Raw genomic sequence first — 13,426 nt, 5'->3', positions numbered from 1 at the left:
TACAGTAAACTGGTGAAATTTGCAGATGACACCAAGGTGGGTGGTGTAGCAGATACTGAACTAGCGGCTCAGCAGCTACAGCGGGATCTTGATTTAATTAGTGACTGGGCGGACACCTGGCAGATGAAATTTAACATAGACAAATGTAAGGTACTCCATGTAGGGAGCAGAAATATAAAGTACAGGTATTTTATGGGACCTACTGAAATAAAGGTAGCTGATTATGAGACAGACCTTGGTGTGTATGTTGATGCTTCCATGTCTCATTCTCGCCAGTGCGGGGAAGCAATAAAAAAGGCTAATAGGATGTTGGGGTATATCTCCAGGTGTGTGGAGTTTAAGTCAAGGGAGGTAATGCTAAGATTATACAATTCCTTGGTGAGACCTCACCTAGAATATTGTGTACAGGTTTGGTCACCATATCTTAAAAAGGACATAGCGGCCTTAGAAAAGGTGCAGCGTAGGGCCACAAGAATGATTCCTGGTCTTAGAGGAATGTCATACGAGGAAAGGTTATTTGAGCTAAATCTGTTCAGCCTCAAGCAAAGGAGACTGAGGGGGGACATGATCCAGGTCTATAAGATTCTAACAGGTTTGGATGCTGTTCAACCGAATAGTTACTTCAGCATTAGTTCCAATACAAGAACTCGTGGCCATAGGTGGAAATTAGCAGGAGAACATTTCAAACTGGATTTAAGGAAGCACTTCTTTACACAGCGTGTAGTCATAGTATGGAATAGTCTTCCTGATAACGTAGTGCAAGCTGAATCCTTGGGTTCCTTTAAATCAGAGCTAGATAAGATTTTAACAACTCTGAGCTATTAGTTAAGTTCTCCCCAAGCGAGCTCAATGGGCCGAATGGCCTCCTCTCGTTTGTATAGTTCTTATGTGCTTAAACCTAAACCCCTCTTTCCTACACCATCCTTTTAGCCATGCATTTAATCTCCTTATCTCAGCTAACTTAGCCTGACTTGCGCGTGGCACGGGGAGTATTTCAGAGAATACCACCATGGACGTTCTTCTTCTAAGCTTATTGGCGGCTTCTATAAATTTATCCTGAAGAACAGCCCTCCTACCCTTGCCTATGTTGTTGGTGCCAACATGCACCACGACAACTGGATCCACCCCAGCTGGGGCCAAAAGCTTGTCCACACGATCTGGAAGGTCTCCTACCTGGGCACCAGGCAGGCAAGACACCGTACGGAACCCTCTATCACGCGTGCACACATAACTGTCTACTCCCCTAATAATTGAATCCCCCACTACCACAACCTCCCTCTTCCTGGGGGGAGGGGGCTCCTCAGTGCCCAAGGGCCCACCTGCCTCCCCAGTCCCTTCTGGCTCTAAAGCTGGAAGCACCTGAAACCTGTTAGAAACAGACACCTCAGGTGATGCCTCCTCTGTAACATGTGTACGCCTTTTCCTGCGTCTACAACCTATGGTCACCCAGCTCTCTCGACCTCTCTGCTCTTCATTCTCCCTCCTCCCCACTAGTGGCGTACACACCATCTCCCTAAACGGCGTAATACTGTAACTAGCTCCTCTAACTCACTGTTGCATTGGATGAGAGCCATTGCTCCTCAAGGTCGCGAACCTTGACCATGAGTGAGTCCACTAGCTTACATCGCTCGCAGATGAAGTCCAACTGGACACTAACGTCCAGAAGGGCAAACATCTTGCAAACGCAACACTGAGCCGGCCCCATAATTAACTAACTTACTATGACCCCGTACTCCCAGCCCAGTAAATTTATATAGTATATTTGACTATAAAGATTAATTTGCGTAACGATAAATGCGGTAAAGTGCAGAGTACACTAAAATAAGTTATTACTTGTGTTAAAACAGAACTTAATTATTATTTTTATTAAAAATTTTAAACCTGATAAATTTACTACTACTTACCAGAAGGACTTCTGCCTGAACCAAGTATAAACTAAAAACAAAGCGAAATCGAAGTTGCTCTTGGGAGGTCGAAAAACCACAAAAACCCCCTCACAGCAGGCTACTGCCGGAGCAGGAAAAAAGTGGAAAATGTCATCCCGGCCCCGACTGGCCACCGAGCAAAGCTCAGGAGCAACTGTCCTTTTCCGGCGCTGGGTAACGATACCGACGTTAGATATTTTTAGTCATTATTGCCCTGCAGGTGTTTGTTACGGAGTTAAACGCGGACAGAAAACGCCGCTCACACGACACCCGCAGCTCACTGTCGGTAATAATCGCGCTGTTAATTAACAGACAGGACAGACAAGCACTCACGCTGACCGAAATAAGAACAATAAATAGAAATAAAACAGCCTCCCACGTAAACAGGTAAAGCACACAAACACTCAAAATATACGTTCAAAATACGTTCAAAACACTCCAAAAAACAATCCCAAACAATCGCTGCAGCTCAACACCACTCTCTCGCAGCAATTCCAGCAATCCTTGCGCACAACCAATCCCCTGTCAGTGTGTTTCATCCCTTGTAGTATAAAAAGTAAAAATACATAAAACAAATTAACTTGCACTTTACCTTTGAAAAGAATTGTGGATGGTGTGAGGGAGACGAAAGAGAGGAGAGGAGGAGGGTTATTTTGTAGGATGACTTTCACTATAATTAACGGAATCACTGCTATCTGTTGGTTAACTGGAATCTTTTTCTTTTTGTACGATTTTAACAAGGAACCTATCCAATGACAGCAGCTTTTGCCTCCTTTTCGATTTTGTGGAAATGTGACATTACATTTTCTTTAAACAGCTACATCACTCGCACTGCTACGCCCTTATTCGGGTTGTGCTTTTCTACTAAATTTTGACTATACGAGTGACGCACGCCAACCAAGCATGGAAAACAATTACCCACAATCCCACAGCGTGAGAGAGAGAAGAAGCATCGGCTTAGTTGTGATCACGTGACGCTCAGCAGACAAAGCGTATGCAGTAATGGCTGAAATTATCGGCTCCCCTAGAATTTTTCCAGAAAATGCACCATTTCTTCTAATTGTTGCAATTACAAATGTTTTCGTATACACATGTTTATTTCCTTTATGTGCATTGGATCAACACAAAACACTGAGAAAAAAAGCCAAATTTGACATCATTTCAAACAGAACTCCAAAAATGGGCTGGACAAAATTATAGGCACCTTTTCAAAATTGTGGGTAAATCATTTTATTTCAAGCATATGAGCTCGTTTGAACTGAGAAACAGGTGCTGGCAATATAGCAGTCATACCTGAAGCCAATTAAACTGCAATTGTCTGAGGACTTGAGAACAAAAATTCTGGAAAAATATCAACAATCTCAAGACTACAAGTCCATCTCCAGAGATCTTCATGTTCCTTTGTCCACTGTACGAAACATAATCAAGAAGTTCACAACACATTGCACTATAACTAATCTCCCTGGACGTGGACTGCAACGGTAAAAGACTGCAACGGACGATAGTTCAAATGGTGGATAAACAGCCCCAATCAACATCTAAAGAAATTCAAGCTGTTCTGCAGACTCAGGGTACAACAGTGTCAGCTCGAACTATCCGTCGACATCTGAACGAAATGAAACGCTATGGCAGGAGACCCAGGAGGACCCCACTGCTGACACAGAAACATAAAAAAGCCAAACAGGAGTTTGCCAAAATGTACTTCAGGACGCCAAAATCTTTATGGGAGAATGTCTTGTGGACAGATGAGACCAAGGTAGAGCTTTTTGGTAAAGCTAATCATTCCACTGTTTACAGAAAATGGAATGAGACCTACAAAGAAAAGATCACAGTACCTACAGTCAAACATGGTGGAGGTTCTAAAATGTTTTGGGGGTGTTTTGCTGCCTCTGACACTGGATGCCTTGACTGTGTACAAGTCATCATGAAATCTGAAGACTACTAAAAGATTTTGGGGTGCAATGTAGGGTCCAGTTTCAGAAAGCTGGGTCTGCGTCAGAGGTCATGGGTGTTCCAATGACCCCAAAAATACCTCTAAAAGCACCCAGAAATGGTTAAAGACAAAGCGCTGGAGAGTTCTGAAGTTGTCAGCAATGAGTTTGGATCTAAATCCGATTGAACACTTACGGAGAGATTTCAAAATTGCTGTTGGGAGAAGGCACCCTTCAAATCGAGAGACCTTGAGCAGTTTGCAAAAGAAGAGTGGTCGAAAATTCCAGTTGAGAGATGTAACAAGCTTGTTGATAGTTATTGGAAGAGATTGATTTCAGTTATTTTTTCCAAAGGGTGTGCAACCAAATATAAGTTGAAGGTGCCAATAATTTTGTCCAGCCCATTTTTTGAGTTTTGTGTGAAATTATGTCAAATTTGGCTTTTTTTCTCAGTTTTTTGTGATGTTCCAATGTACATAAAGGAAATAAACGTGTATACGAAAACATTTTTAATTGTAACAGTTTTCTGGGAGAAATGGTGCATTTTCTGGAAAAATTCCAGGGGATTCCAATAATTTTGGCCATGACTGTATGTAACACTCGTATTGCAAGACCTCGCTCATTTATCAAGTTAAAATTTATTAAAAATTTTTTGCTTGTCTTGCAAAACACTCACAAACCAAGTTACTCACAATCCAAGGTTTTACTGTATTATATTCAAAGTGCCTGCAACTTTTTATATTGGATGCAAATAAAATTGATATTAAGACTGTGTCAGCATTTACACATCAAACTTTTACATATCTGAGTAGCTCAGAATGTCCTGAAAACAAAAACATACAGCATATGTAGCTGCCTCATGTACATATCATGTAGTAAATTAAAATTAAAGTGACAGAAAAACACTCAAAAATGGATAGGGTTGAAAAGGTTAATTGTCTGGCTGAATGACTTTCATTACTGTTATTTCAAATGCCACTCACCCACTGGGTCAGCAGCTTTTACAAGCGGAGTACTGTGGGATGGGTCACTGAGTCCACAGGTATTCTCAGCACGGACCCGGAACTGGTACTCCTTCCCCTCATTCAAGCCCTTCAGGACAAAAGAAAATCCAGGTACTGGGTCCTCATTGCATCTCTCAAACCTGTCTCCATCCTTTTCAATCTTCTCCAAAATGTATCCCATGATGGTGCAGCCACCATCACTCTCTGGTGCTTGCCAAGTCAAAGTGACGGACTGAGAGCTGGGGTCATGGGCTTCAATGTTAACGGGTGGATCTGGTGGCTCTGAAAGATTTCAAGTAATACGCAGAATTCTGAACTCGTTCTATACCCTTCATTACTTTTAATAATGCAACAGTAGCACTCCAATTACTCACGCTTCTGCTCTTCTATGATCACAGGGTTGCGAATCTCGGTATACTCCCCAACTCCAACTTTATTCACAGCTTTGACCCTGAAGTAGTATTGCAAATTAAAGAGCAGGTCAACAACCATGCAGCTTGTTTCTTTCTCTGCAGATATCACGGGGACATAAGTCTTCTTGCTGGCTTCTCTGCGTTCCACAACATAGTGGAGAATGGGTGTTCCTCCATCGTGCTCTGGAGGCTTCCAGGAGAGCTTGCAAGAATTCTTGGTGATATCGCTTGCAACTATTTCTCCACACTGTCCTGGTAAGCCTGCCAATTAATAATAGAATGTTTTATGCATTGTTGGTACTTTCTTCTGGACAATAAACCACTGAAATCATGCGGATTCATATTAACAACACACAGTACCTATGACTTTGACATTGACAGTTCCAGTGACTGATCCAAGATGGTTCTCCAGAGTCACAGTGTATACCCCAGCATCTGAGGGTGCACATTTAGCAATCTCAATATGAGCTGCGGTAAGTTCACAGCTCAGAGCAACTTTGTCGTCACCCTTTAATTCTGCGCTGTCCTTCTGCCAGAACCAGCTGGGTTTTGGCACAGCCTTGTATGGGACATTCAGCTGTATTTTCTCACCCTCAACCAGCACAATGTCTTGGGTCAGCAGATCAAGAGTAGGAATGCCTTTAGGAGGTAAAACACAAGACATTTTTTAACATAACATTCTATCAGTAATTTTAGTATTTTACTCAAGGATCCAGAAGTAGGATCTCCCTGGGTAGTAATCCATTAGTTGACCCATAATAAATCAGGTAACCTGGGCAGTGTGTTACTCAGCAGGTTAAGCCTCTATTTCCATAATTAGAAGGTCTCTAGTTCAAACTCCAACCTCAGCAGAATAGTTATATCTTTGTTGGGTCCTTAAGCAAGGCGCTCAGTTCCTTGAAAAAACGCTCCTGGGGTGCCGGATAAATGGCCTAATTTAGTGTGCAAAAATCAAGGCTCTCAAATGTATATATGTGTGTATGTCTCAAAGGAGAGAAAGATGGGATATGTGAAGAGATGCATTCCAATGTACCTGTACTTGTACAAATGGCAAATAACCGATTAGCTAGCCTGTTATCTATTACCTAACCTGATAAGCACCAGGCCCGTTTATTTACAAAACATTCAGACAATTGCTTACTATCAGGGTCTTTGGCAAACACGCTGTCAGAGATCCCTGAGGGGTCACTGACACCAGTGGCATTGATTGCACGAACTCTTGTGACATATTTCTTCTCTGGGATGATGCCCTCCTCTGCCCTGTAGTGCAGTTCCTTTACAGGACGGGTACTGACTCTCATCCACTTCTCTGTTCCAGCTTCTGCCAGCTCAATGTGATAGCCCAGGATGGGGTTGCCTCCAGTCTTTTCTGGCAGCTTCCAGGTGATCGAAATATGGTGCCGACTAGCATCAGTGATTTTCAGGTTCAGTGGAGGAGATGGTGGGCCTGAGCAATCCAATATAATAATGGCCAAAAATTTACCAAAACCAAAATCAATCAATTCATACATTATTCATCAGGTAAATATAATCAGCTAACAAAAATGGCTTGCATAAGAATTATCCTTGTATAATAATGAACCAAGTGCTGAGGATGAAAAGGATGCATGACTTACTTGTGGGGTCCTCAATCGTAAGGATGTCAGTTGGCTCACTGGGGTGCCCGACACCAGCTTCATTCTCTGCGCAAACTTGGAACTGTACCTCTGTTCCCTCAGCAACATCTGTCACCTGGTACGTACGCTCAGGCCCTGCTGTTTTCCCAGCTTTTACCCACCGTGTGGCCATTTTCTCTTTCTTTTCAATAACATACCTACATACAGATATGCGAGTCGAAGCAATTAAAAATGCTAAAGATGGAACAATATAAAAAATTTTAATCAATCAACAATATGCAGAGCACATGCACATGCAAGTTTTTTCGTAAAACGTACTTTGTTATGTGTCTGCCACCGTCATTCTTGGGAGCTTCCCATTTCAGATCCACATGCCTCTTGGTCACCTCCAGCACAGTCAGAGCATATGGTGGCCCAGGTGTAGCTGCAGAGTAGAACACTGAGCAACAGTACTGTTCATCGAGATATCACAGTAGCCAGGCACAAAGACACAAAAAAAACCTTACTGAAGGTGTCCTTGGCGAGGATGGAATCTTCTAGTTCGTTGAATTCACTCTGGCCTGCAGCATTCTCTGCAGCCACGCGGAAGACATAGAGGGAGCCTTCAGTCAGTGGCGTCACTGTATATTTCAGGTCCTTCACAGTGGTGTCCACCGTCTGCCAGGCCTTGCGTCTCACATCTCTCTTCTCCACAACATAGTTGGTCACAGAAGAGCCACCATCTGTATCTGGAGTGGCCCACTTCAGCTCAACACTTATCTTAGTAACATTAACCACCTCAAGCCAGCGCGGGGGTGCAGGGGGATCTGATGAACAAAAAAGGGAAAAGCAATATTTTAATCACTGGGTTTTCCACAGTGCCAGTGAAGAGACAGACAGGTCTCTGTGACTCACAGAGTCTCTCTTTGCAAATGACCGGGTCACTGGGGTCACTGGGCTCACTCTCTCCTGTCTTGTTCACGGCCTTGACCCTGAAGGAGTACTCCTGCTTCTCCATCAGACCCTCCAGAAGGTACTCCGTTGTGGTCGCATCCTCGGCCACACGAACCCATTCCTCAGTTCCACTCTTCAGCAGCTCAATCACATAAGACTCGATTTTGGCCCCCCCATCATGTTCTGGCTTGTTCCATTGCAACAAGGCAGAGGTCTTACCAATGTCTTTAATAAATGGTCGACCAGGTGCCCAAGGAGGATCTGCAACAACAAAGGGCTCATATTGTGCTTTTGTATGTATGTCTTTCAGAAGAAAAATGGCTGAAAAGATCTTTATCTTACCTATAGGGTTCTTCACTAAAATTGGGTCAGTTTCCTTGCTCGGTTTCCCAGCTCCAGCAAGATTCTCAGCTAAGATCCGGAACCTGTATTTCTTTTTGGTCGGAAGCCCTTTCACCCTGTAAAATATTTTGGTCAGATATAACATAGAAATTGTCCAAGAACCCCTTCATCAGCTAACATTTTTCTATTCTCACCTGAAGGTAATATCTAGCACTGGCAGCTTGTTACATCTGATCCACTTGTCAGTTTCTGCGTCAAACCTCTCAACCCAGTATCCGGTAACTGGACTTCCACCATCCTCATCAGGTTCATACCACTTCAGTGTCACTGCATCTTTGGCTATATCAGATGCCTCCACCCTACTGGGAGCACCAGGAGTATCTGAAAACAATGTCACATAACCACGATCATGATCAAGGTAACAGTCCATAAAATATCACAGTTGAACTACATCTGCTTTCAAAGAAACTTACCAAAAGAATATTTGGCAACAACAGGCACATGTTCAGCTGGGACACCTATGCCATACTGGTTCTCAGCAAACACTCTGAAGACATACTCCTTTAGGGACATCAGTTTGGAGGCTTTGAATGTGGTTTGTTTGATGGTAGAAGACAGTTTTTGCCACTCATCACTTTCAGAAAGCCTCTTCTCAACAATGTAATTAGTGACATCAGAGCCACCATCATCTCGAGGAGCATTCCAGGCCAAAACACAGGATTCATTTGTGATATCTGAGATATCAAAGGCAGCTGGGGGGCCTGGTTTGTCTGTTTAGACCAAAAAGGAGATGCATCACTTTAGGAAAAACAAAAACTTCTCTACTGTTCACCATCTGAAAAACTATATTATACATTTGTAGTTACTATAAATTTGTCTATTATCTGGACAAGAGAGACCTTACCAAGTATGTTGACTTCAACTGTCGCAGTGGCACGACCACTGCTGTTCACAGCCTCTACGATGTATGTAGCTGTGTCTTCTCTCTGAGTTTTAGCCACAGACAGTATGGACTGCCCAGGGTTTGCCTCAATAGAGATTCTGTCATCTGGTTTCAGTACAAGGTCAGCTTTAGTCCATGTGATTTTGGGTTCTGGCTTTCCAAGCACCTTAACAGGCAACTCTATCTTGGATCCAGCCCTGGCAGTCAAGCCAGCAAGCAGCTTCACATCCAGCTGGATCTCTGGGGGCTCTGTAGAGTGTGATGAATGCTGGATTACCCCCATACATGAAATACCAATAAACCAACATGTGACTCGAAGAGAAGATCAAGAAGAAACGTACCAATCGGGTCCACGGCCTGCACTTCATCCGTGGCCCGGGAGGGTCTGCCAGCGCCCAGTCTGTTTGAAGCTCTGACGCGGTAAGCATACCACTGGTCCTCTTTGAGACCAGTCACCTGGTACCTTGGAGGAATAATAATAGTTTCGAGTTCAGTTAGAATACTGCAGCAGTTATAAATTCCATTCGAAGCCACCACCCGCAGCAGTTTACTACATGGACTTTACACACCTTTCAAGTTCAAGTAACTTTAATATGTGAAAATGATTGCTGTCAATGAGAAAAACATCATCATGCAACACAATAACTATGTAAACATATTACATTGTTAACTAGTGTTAACTAGTGTAACCCCCCCCTCCTATAATAGCTTACTTGAGATCAGACACAGCATCTCCACAAGGTTCCCATTTATCCGTGCCACGCTGGCACTTGTCTACAACATAGCCCTTGATCGCAGCACCTCCATCATATCTTGGGGGCTCCCAGAGCAAACAGATCCCTGTGGCTGATTTGTCTCTCCATTTCAGGTTCTCCGGCGGTTCTGGCACAGCTGCAATGGGAGAGATTGAATTTAGGAACAGATCGTATCAGCAGCCACTATCCACCCAACAGAACAGGCCAGCCCTCCTTTTACTCACTAGCTGGAGAGGACACATTCACTGGCTCCTCAAGGTAAGCAGGTTCTCCAGGACCACATCTGTTGCAGGCAGCCACACTAAACAAATACTCTTTGCCTTCGACAACCTCTGTGACGGTATACTCCAGGTCCTCAACACCACTGGCAACCTTAGAGAAAGGGCCAGTTTTCCTCTTTGAGTTTATATCTCTGCTGTACTGTGAAGCTTCATGTTTTCATAACTTAGTTTGCAGATTTACAGGCATTTGTGTTACCTATTGTCTAAGTATGCTATGTGTACAAAACATACATACAATTAGCTGAATCTTATCTTTATTTTAATCTTATTTATTTCAAGTCTGAAACACTGATTCATACCTTGACCCAGGTCTTACGGGAAACCTCGCGCTTTTCTACATGGTAGTACATCACTGGACTTCCTCCATCATGTTCAGGAGCTTCCCACATTAAGTGTACATGCTGCCTGGATACCTCTGACACCTTGAAGTCTCTGGGTGAACTTGGGGATGCTGCACAAACACAAACATAAGAAAAATGAACCTTCTGGGACAGAAATGGAGACTGTTAAAGGTTCCATTAGTCACTTTCCACTGTATCACTCACCAATGACATTGACTTCAATTTCACCAGAGGCCGAGGAGACATCATTCTCCAGGTACACAGTGTACGTGCCCTTGTCCTGCCGTGAGCTGGGGGTGATGATGAGCTCTGTGGTCTTGTGCTTGGTGCCCATGGACACACGATCTCCGGCTGTCAGCCCCTTGTCCCCTACGCTCCATTTGGCCATGGGCAAGGGATAGCCAGTGATAGGGATCCGGATTGCAACAGGGTTGGGGACAATGACCTCCAGACCATTTTTAAAGGCATCAAGTTCAAGACTAGGTGCAACTGTGAATGAATTCAGTATATGAATTAGCTTATTTAAATTATGCTATATAGAATCAGATTCATTCTTTATTATATGCAAGAAACAGGAGTACTACCCCACCCTGTATATCACATTTTAACCTTTCTATTCCAAATCCTTTTTGACTGCTTAGCATCCCATCTGCTCCTAATAAATGTTCGGTAATGCTTTACATTAACTGCACCCTCATAATGCCTTCATTATAGATTCATAGAACATTCAGTGCACCTTCATAATGCATTTATAATGCATTCGTAGAACATTCATAGGCAGCATGTAAGTACACCTTATCCTAACATACCTCAACAACTTCAATATACATTAATGGTAAACATTATACGATTATAAAGTTTGTTATTATCATATAATGTTCGTTATTAATGTACATTAAAACTGTTAACTTATGTTAGGATGTTGTGGTACATTTACATGCTGCTTAGGAGTGTTCTATGCATTATGAAGGTGCAATAAATGTTCTATGAATGCATTATAATGGTATTATGAAGTTTCAGTTAATGTAAAGCCTTATTGTTTATTAATGTATATTAAAGTACGTTAGCATGTTAAGATATACTTACATGTTGCTTATGAATGTTTTACAAATGCATTATGAAGGTACACTGAATGTTCTACGAATGCATTATAAAGTCATGATGAGGGTGCAGTTAATGTAAAGCGTTAGCAAATGTTCATATATGTATGGTGATCTGAAATGCAGCCACCCACCATGGGGATCGTCGGCCAGCAGTGGCCCAATCTTCTCATGTGGATCAGAAAGTCCAGCTGAATTTTCAGCAGATACTCTGTAGTGATAATTCAGTCCATGTTTCAACCCTGTCACCTAAGCAAGATTTAAAACATTTAAGTGTCATTTACCTCAAATTTCTGCTTCACCTTCTAGCCATTTTAAAATTAGATATTTTACTGTGACATTTACTGCATAAATTGATGTTTATTTTAATATACACAGCTTATACATGATGAATATTTCACTTTTGCCTTTGGCTTACAGGGCAGCAGACTGACCTTGTAGGTGAGGTCCTGGCAGAGCCTGGCATTACACCTGAACCAGTTCTCACTGCCATCCTCACATTTCTCAATGATGTAACCAGTAATGGGGCTTCCTCCATTACTGAGGGGTGTCTCCCAAGTCAGTATGATGGAAGTCCTGTTCTGGTTGGAGTATTCCATATTCAGTGGTGGGCTTGGCCTCTCTGAAAGACGTGGAATAAAATTAATGTTGCATTTTTATACACATTTCATTTTACAGTTTAAAAGTAAATGCAACAAACCAATGGGGTCCATTATCTTCACTGGAGAGGTTGCAACACTTGGCTTTCCGATTCCAGCCTTATTTTCAGCTTTGACCCGGAAAATATATTCCTTATTCTCAATGACATCACTGAGGACTGCACTGCAGTCCTTTGCCTTGGTCACCAGAGCCACCTCCCATCTCACTGATGTCCTATCACGGAACTCTATTACATAGTCTGTGATTTCTGAGCCTCCGTCAGATTCTGGGGGCTCCCAGGACACTGTGGCACCATATCTGTTCACATTTCCCACAGAGACATTCTGTGGTGCCTCAGGAACATCTGAAATATATGGACAGGTACCTCAATAATAACCAAGCCCATCTTCTTTACAAGCATCTCTAAATAGAACAATGGGAGCTTCATGCTGTACCTACCAAACTTGTTCTTGGCTTGGACAGGCTTGTCAGTCTCCACAGCCTGTCCGCTGCCCACCCGGTTGCGGGCACTGACACGGAATAAGTACAGGTTGTCCCTCTGTAGTCCACCAACACAATACTCAAGGGCATCAGCACGGTCTGTTGCTAGTGTCCATGTTTTGCGTTTGATTTCTCGCCTTTCCACTACATATGCTATGATCTTGGTACCGCCATCACTCTCTGGTTCCTCCCATGTAAGGCTGACTTCACCATCGGCAGTGTCTACAACATCCATGTTCTTCACAGGTCCAGGAACATCTACAAATGACATAAAATATCAATTATTCATTGAAGAATGAAAGTCTGCATGAAATGATCATTGGCATTATTATTAAGAAAACTGCTGTCTTACCGATGATGTCTAAGTTTATGTAGGCCTCTCCCTTTCCATGTTTATTCTGAATGACAATCTTGTATTGGCCTTGGTCAGACTTCTTTGGTTCTTTCAGCCTATACTCCGTCTTGTCAGTAGATGTGTCAATGTTCTGCCTAGGTAAACTGATGTCACCAAAGATCCACTCAGCCTCCGCCCGGGGATAAGCGTCGAAAGGGACTGCCATGACAAAAAGCTTTCCAGCATCCGTCACCAGGTTCTGATCAGTTGTCTTGAACTTTGGTGCAGCTAGAGTAATCAAGCAAATAAATACATAAATAGGTACTGACTGTGCAAGTGCATTGCCACGCACCACACAAATGAAGGCC

The 13,426-nt window shown here is 43.0% G+C and overlaps 1 protein-coding gene across 2 annotated transcripts in view; it reads right to left on the bottom strand.

Annotated features, from left to right (window-relative positions):
- Positions 1 to 13,426, bottom strand: part of LOC111852999 (titin-like) — a 131,161-nt gene that overhangs the window by 93,862 nt on the left and 23,873 nt on the right. For both annotated transcript variants that reach the window (XM_023829413.2, XM_023829414.2), the window contains exons 28-49: positions 13,077 to 13,346; positions 12,683 to 12,982; positions 12,285 to 12,587; positions 12,019 to 12,206; positions 11,719 to 11,833; positions 10,689 to 10,973; positions 10,443 to 10,594; positions 10,087 to 10,234; positions 9,821 to 9,998; positions 9,449 to 9,570; positions 9,069 to 9,356; positions 8,638 to 8,934; positions 8,359 to 8,545; positions 8,165 to 8,280; positions 7,784 to 8,083; positions 7,396 to 7,695; positions 7,208 to 7,313; positions 6,890 to 7,086; positions 6,415 to 6,720; positions 5,634 to 5,912; positions 5,235 to 5,534; positions 4,840 to 5,142 (exon numbers count right to left, since the gene is read on the bottom strand). In XM_023829413.2, coding sequence (XP_023685181.2) covers positions 4,840 to 5,142; positions 5,235 to 5,534; positions 5,634 to 5,912; positions 6,415 to 6,720; positions 6,890 to 7,086; positions 7,208 to 7,313; positions 7,396 to 7,695; positions 7,784 to 8,083; positions 8,165 to 8,280; positions 8,359 to 8,545; positions 8,638 to 8,934; positions 9,069 to 9,356; positions 9,449 to 9,570; positions 9,821 to 9,998; positions 10,087 to 10,234; positions 10,443 to 10,594; positions 10,689 to 10,973; positions 11,719 to 11,833; positions 12,019 to 12,206; positions 12,285 to 12,587; positions 12,683 to 12,982; positions 13,077 to 13,346 — 5,040 coding nt within the window. The remainder of the gene's footprint in view (positions 1 to 4,839; positions 5,143 to 5,234; positions 5,535 to 5,633; positions 5,913 to 6,414; positions 6,721 to 6,889; positions 7,087 to 7,207; positions 7,314 to 7,395; positions 7,696 to 7,783; positions 8,084 to 8,164; positions 8,281 to 8,358; positions 8,546 to 8,637; positions 8,935 to 9,068; positions 9,357 to 9,448; positions 9,571 to 9,820; positions 9,999 to 10,086; positions 10,235 to 10,442; positions 10,595 to 10,688; positions 10,974 to 11,718; positions 11,834 to 12,018; positions 12,207 to 12,284; positions 12,588 to 12,682; positions 12,983 to 13,076; positions 13,347 to 13,426) is intronic.

This window comes from Paramormyrops kingsleyae, chromosome 1 (genome assembly GCF_048594095.1).
Source record: "Paramormyrops kingsleyae isolate MSU_618 chromosome 1, PKINGS_0.4, whole genome shotgun sequence".
NCBI classification, from domain to species: Eukaryota; Metazoa; Chordata; class Actinopteri; order Osteoglossiformes; family Mormyridae; genus Paramormyrops; species Paramormyrops kingsleyae.
This window is presented reverse-complemented; position numbering and strand designations above follow the sequence as displayed.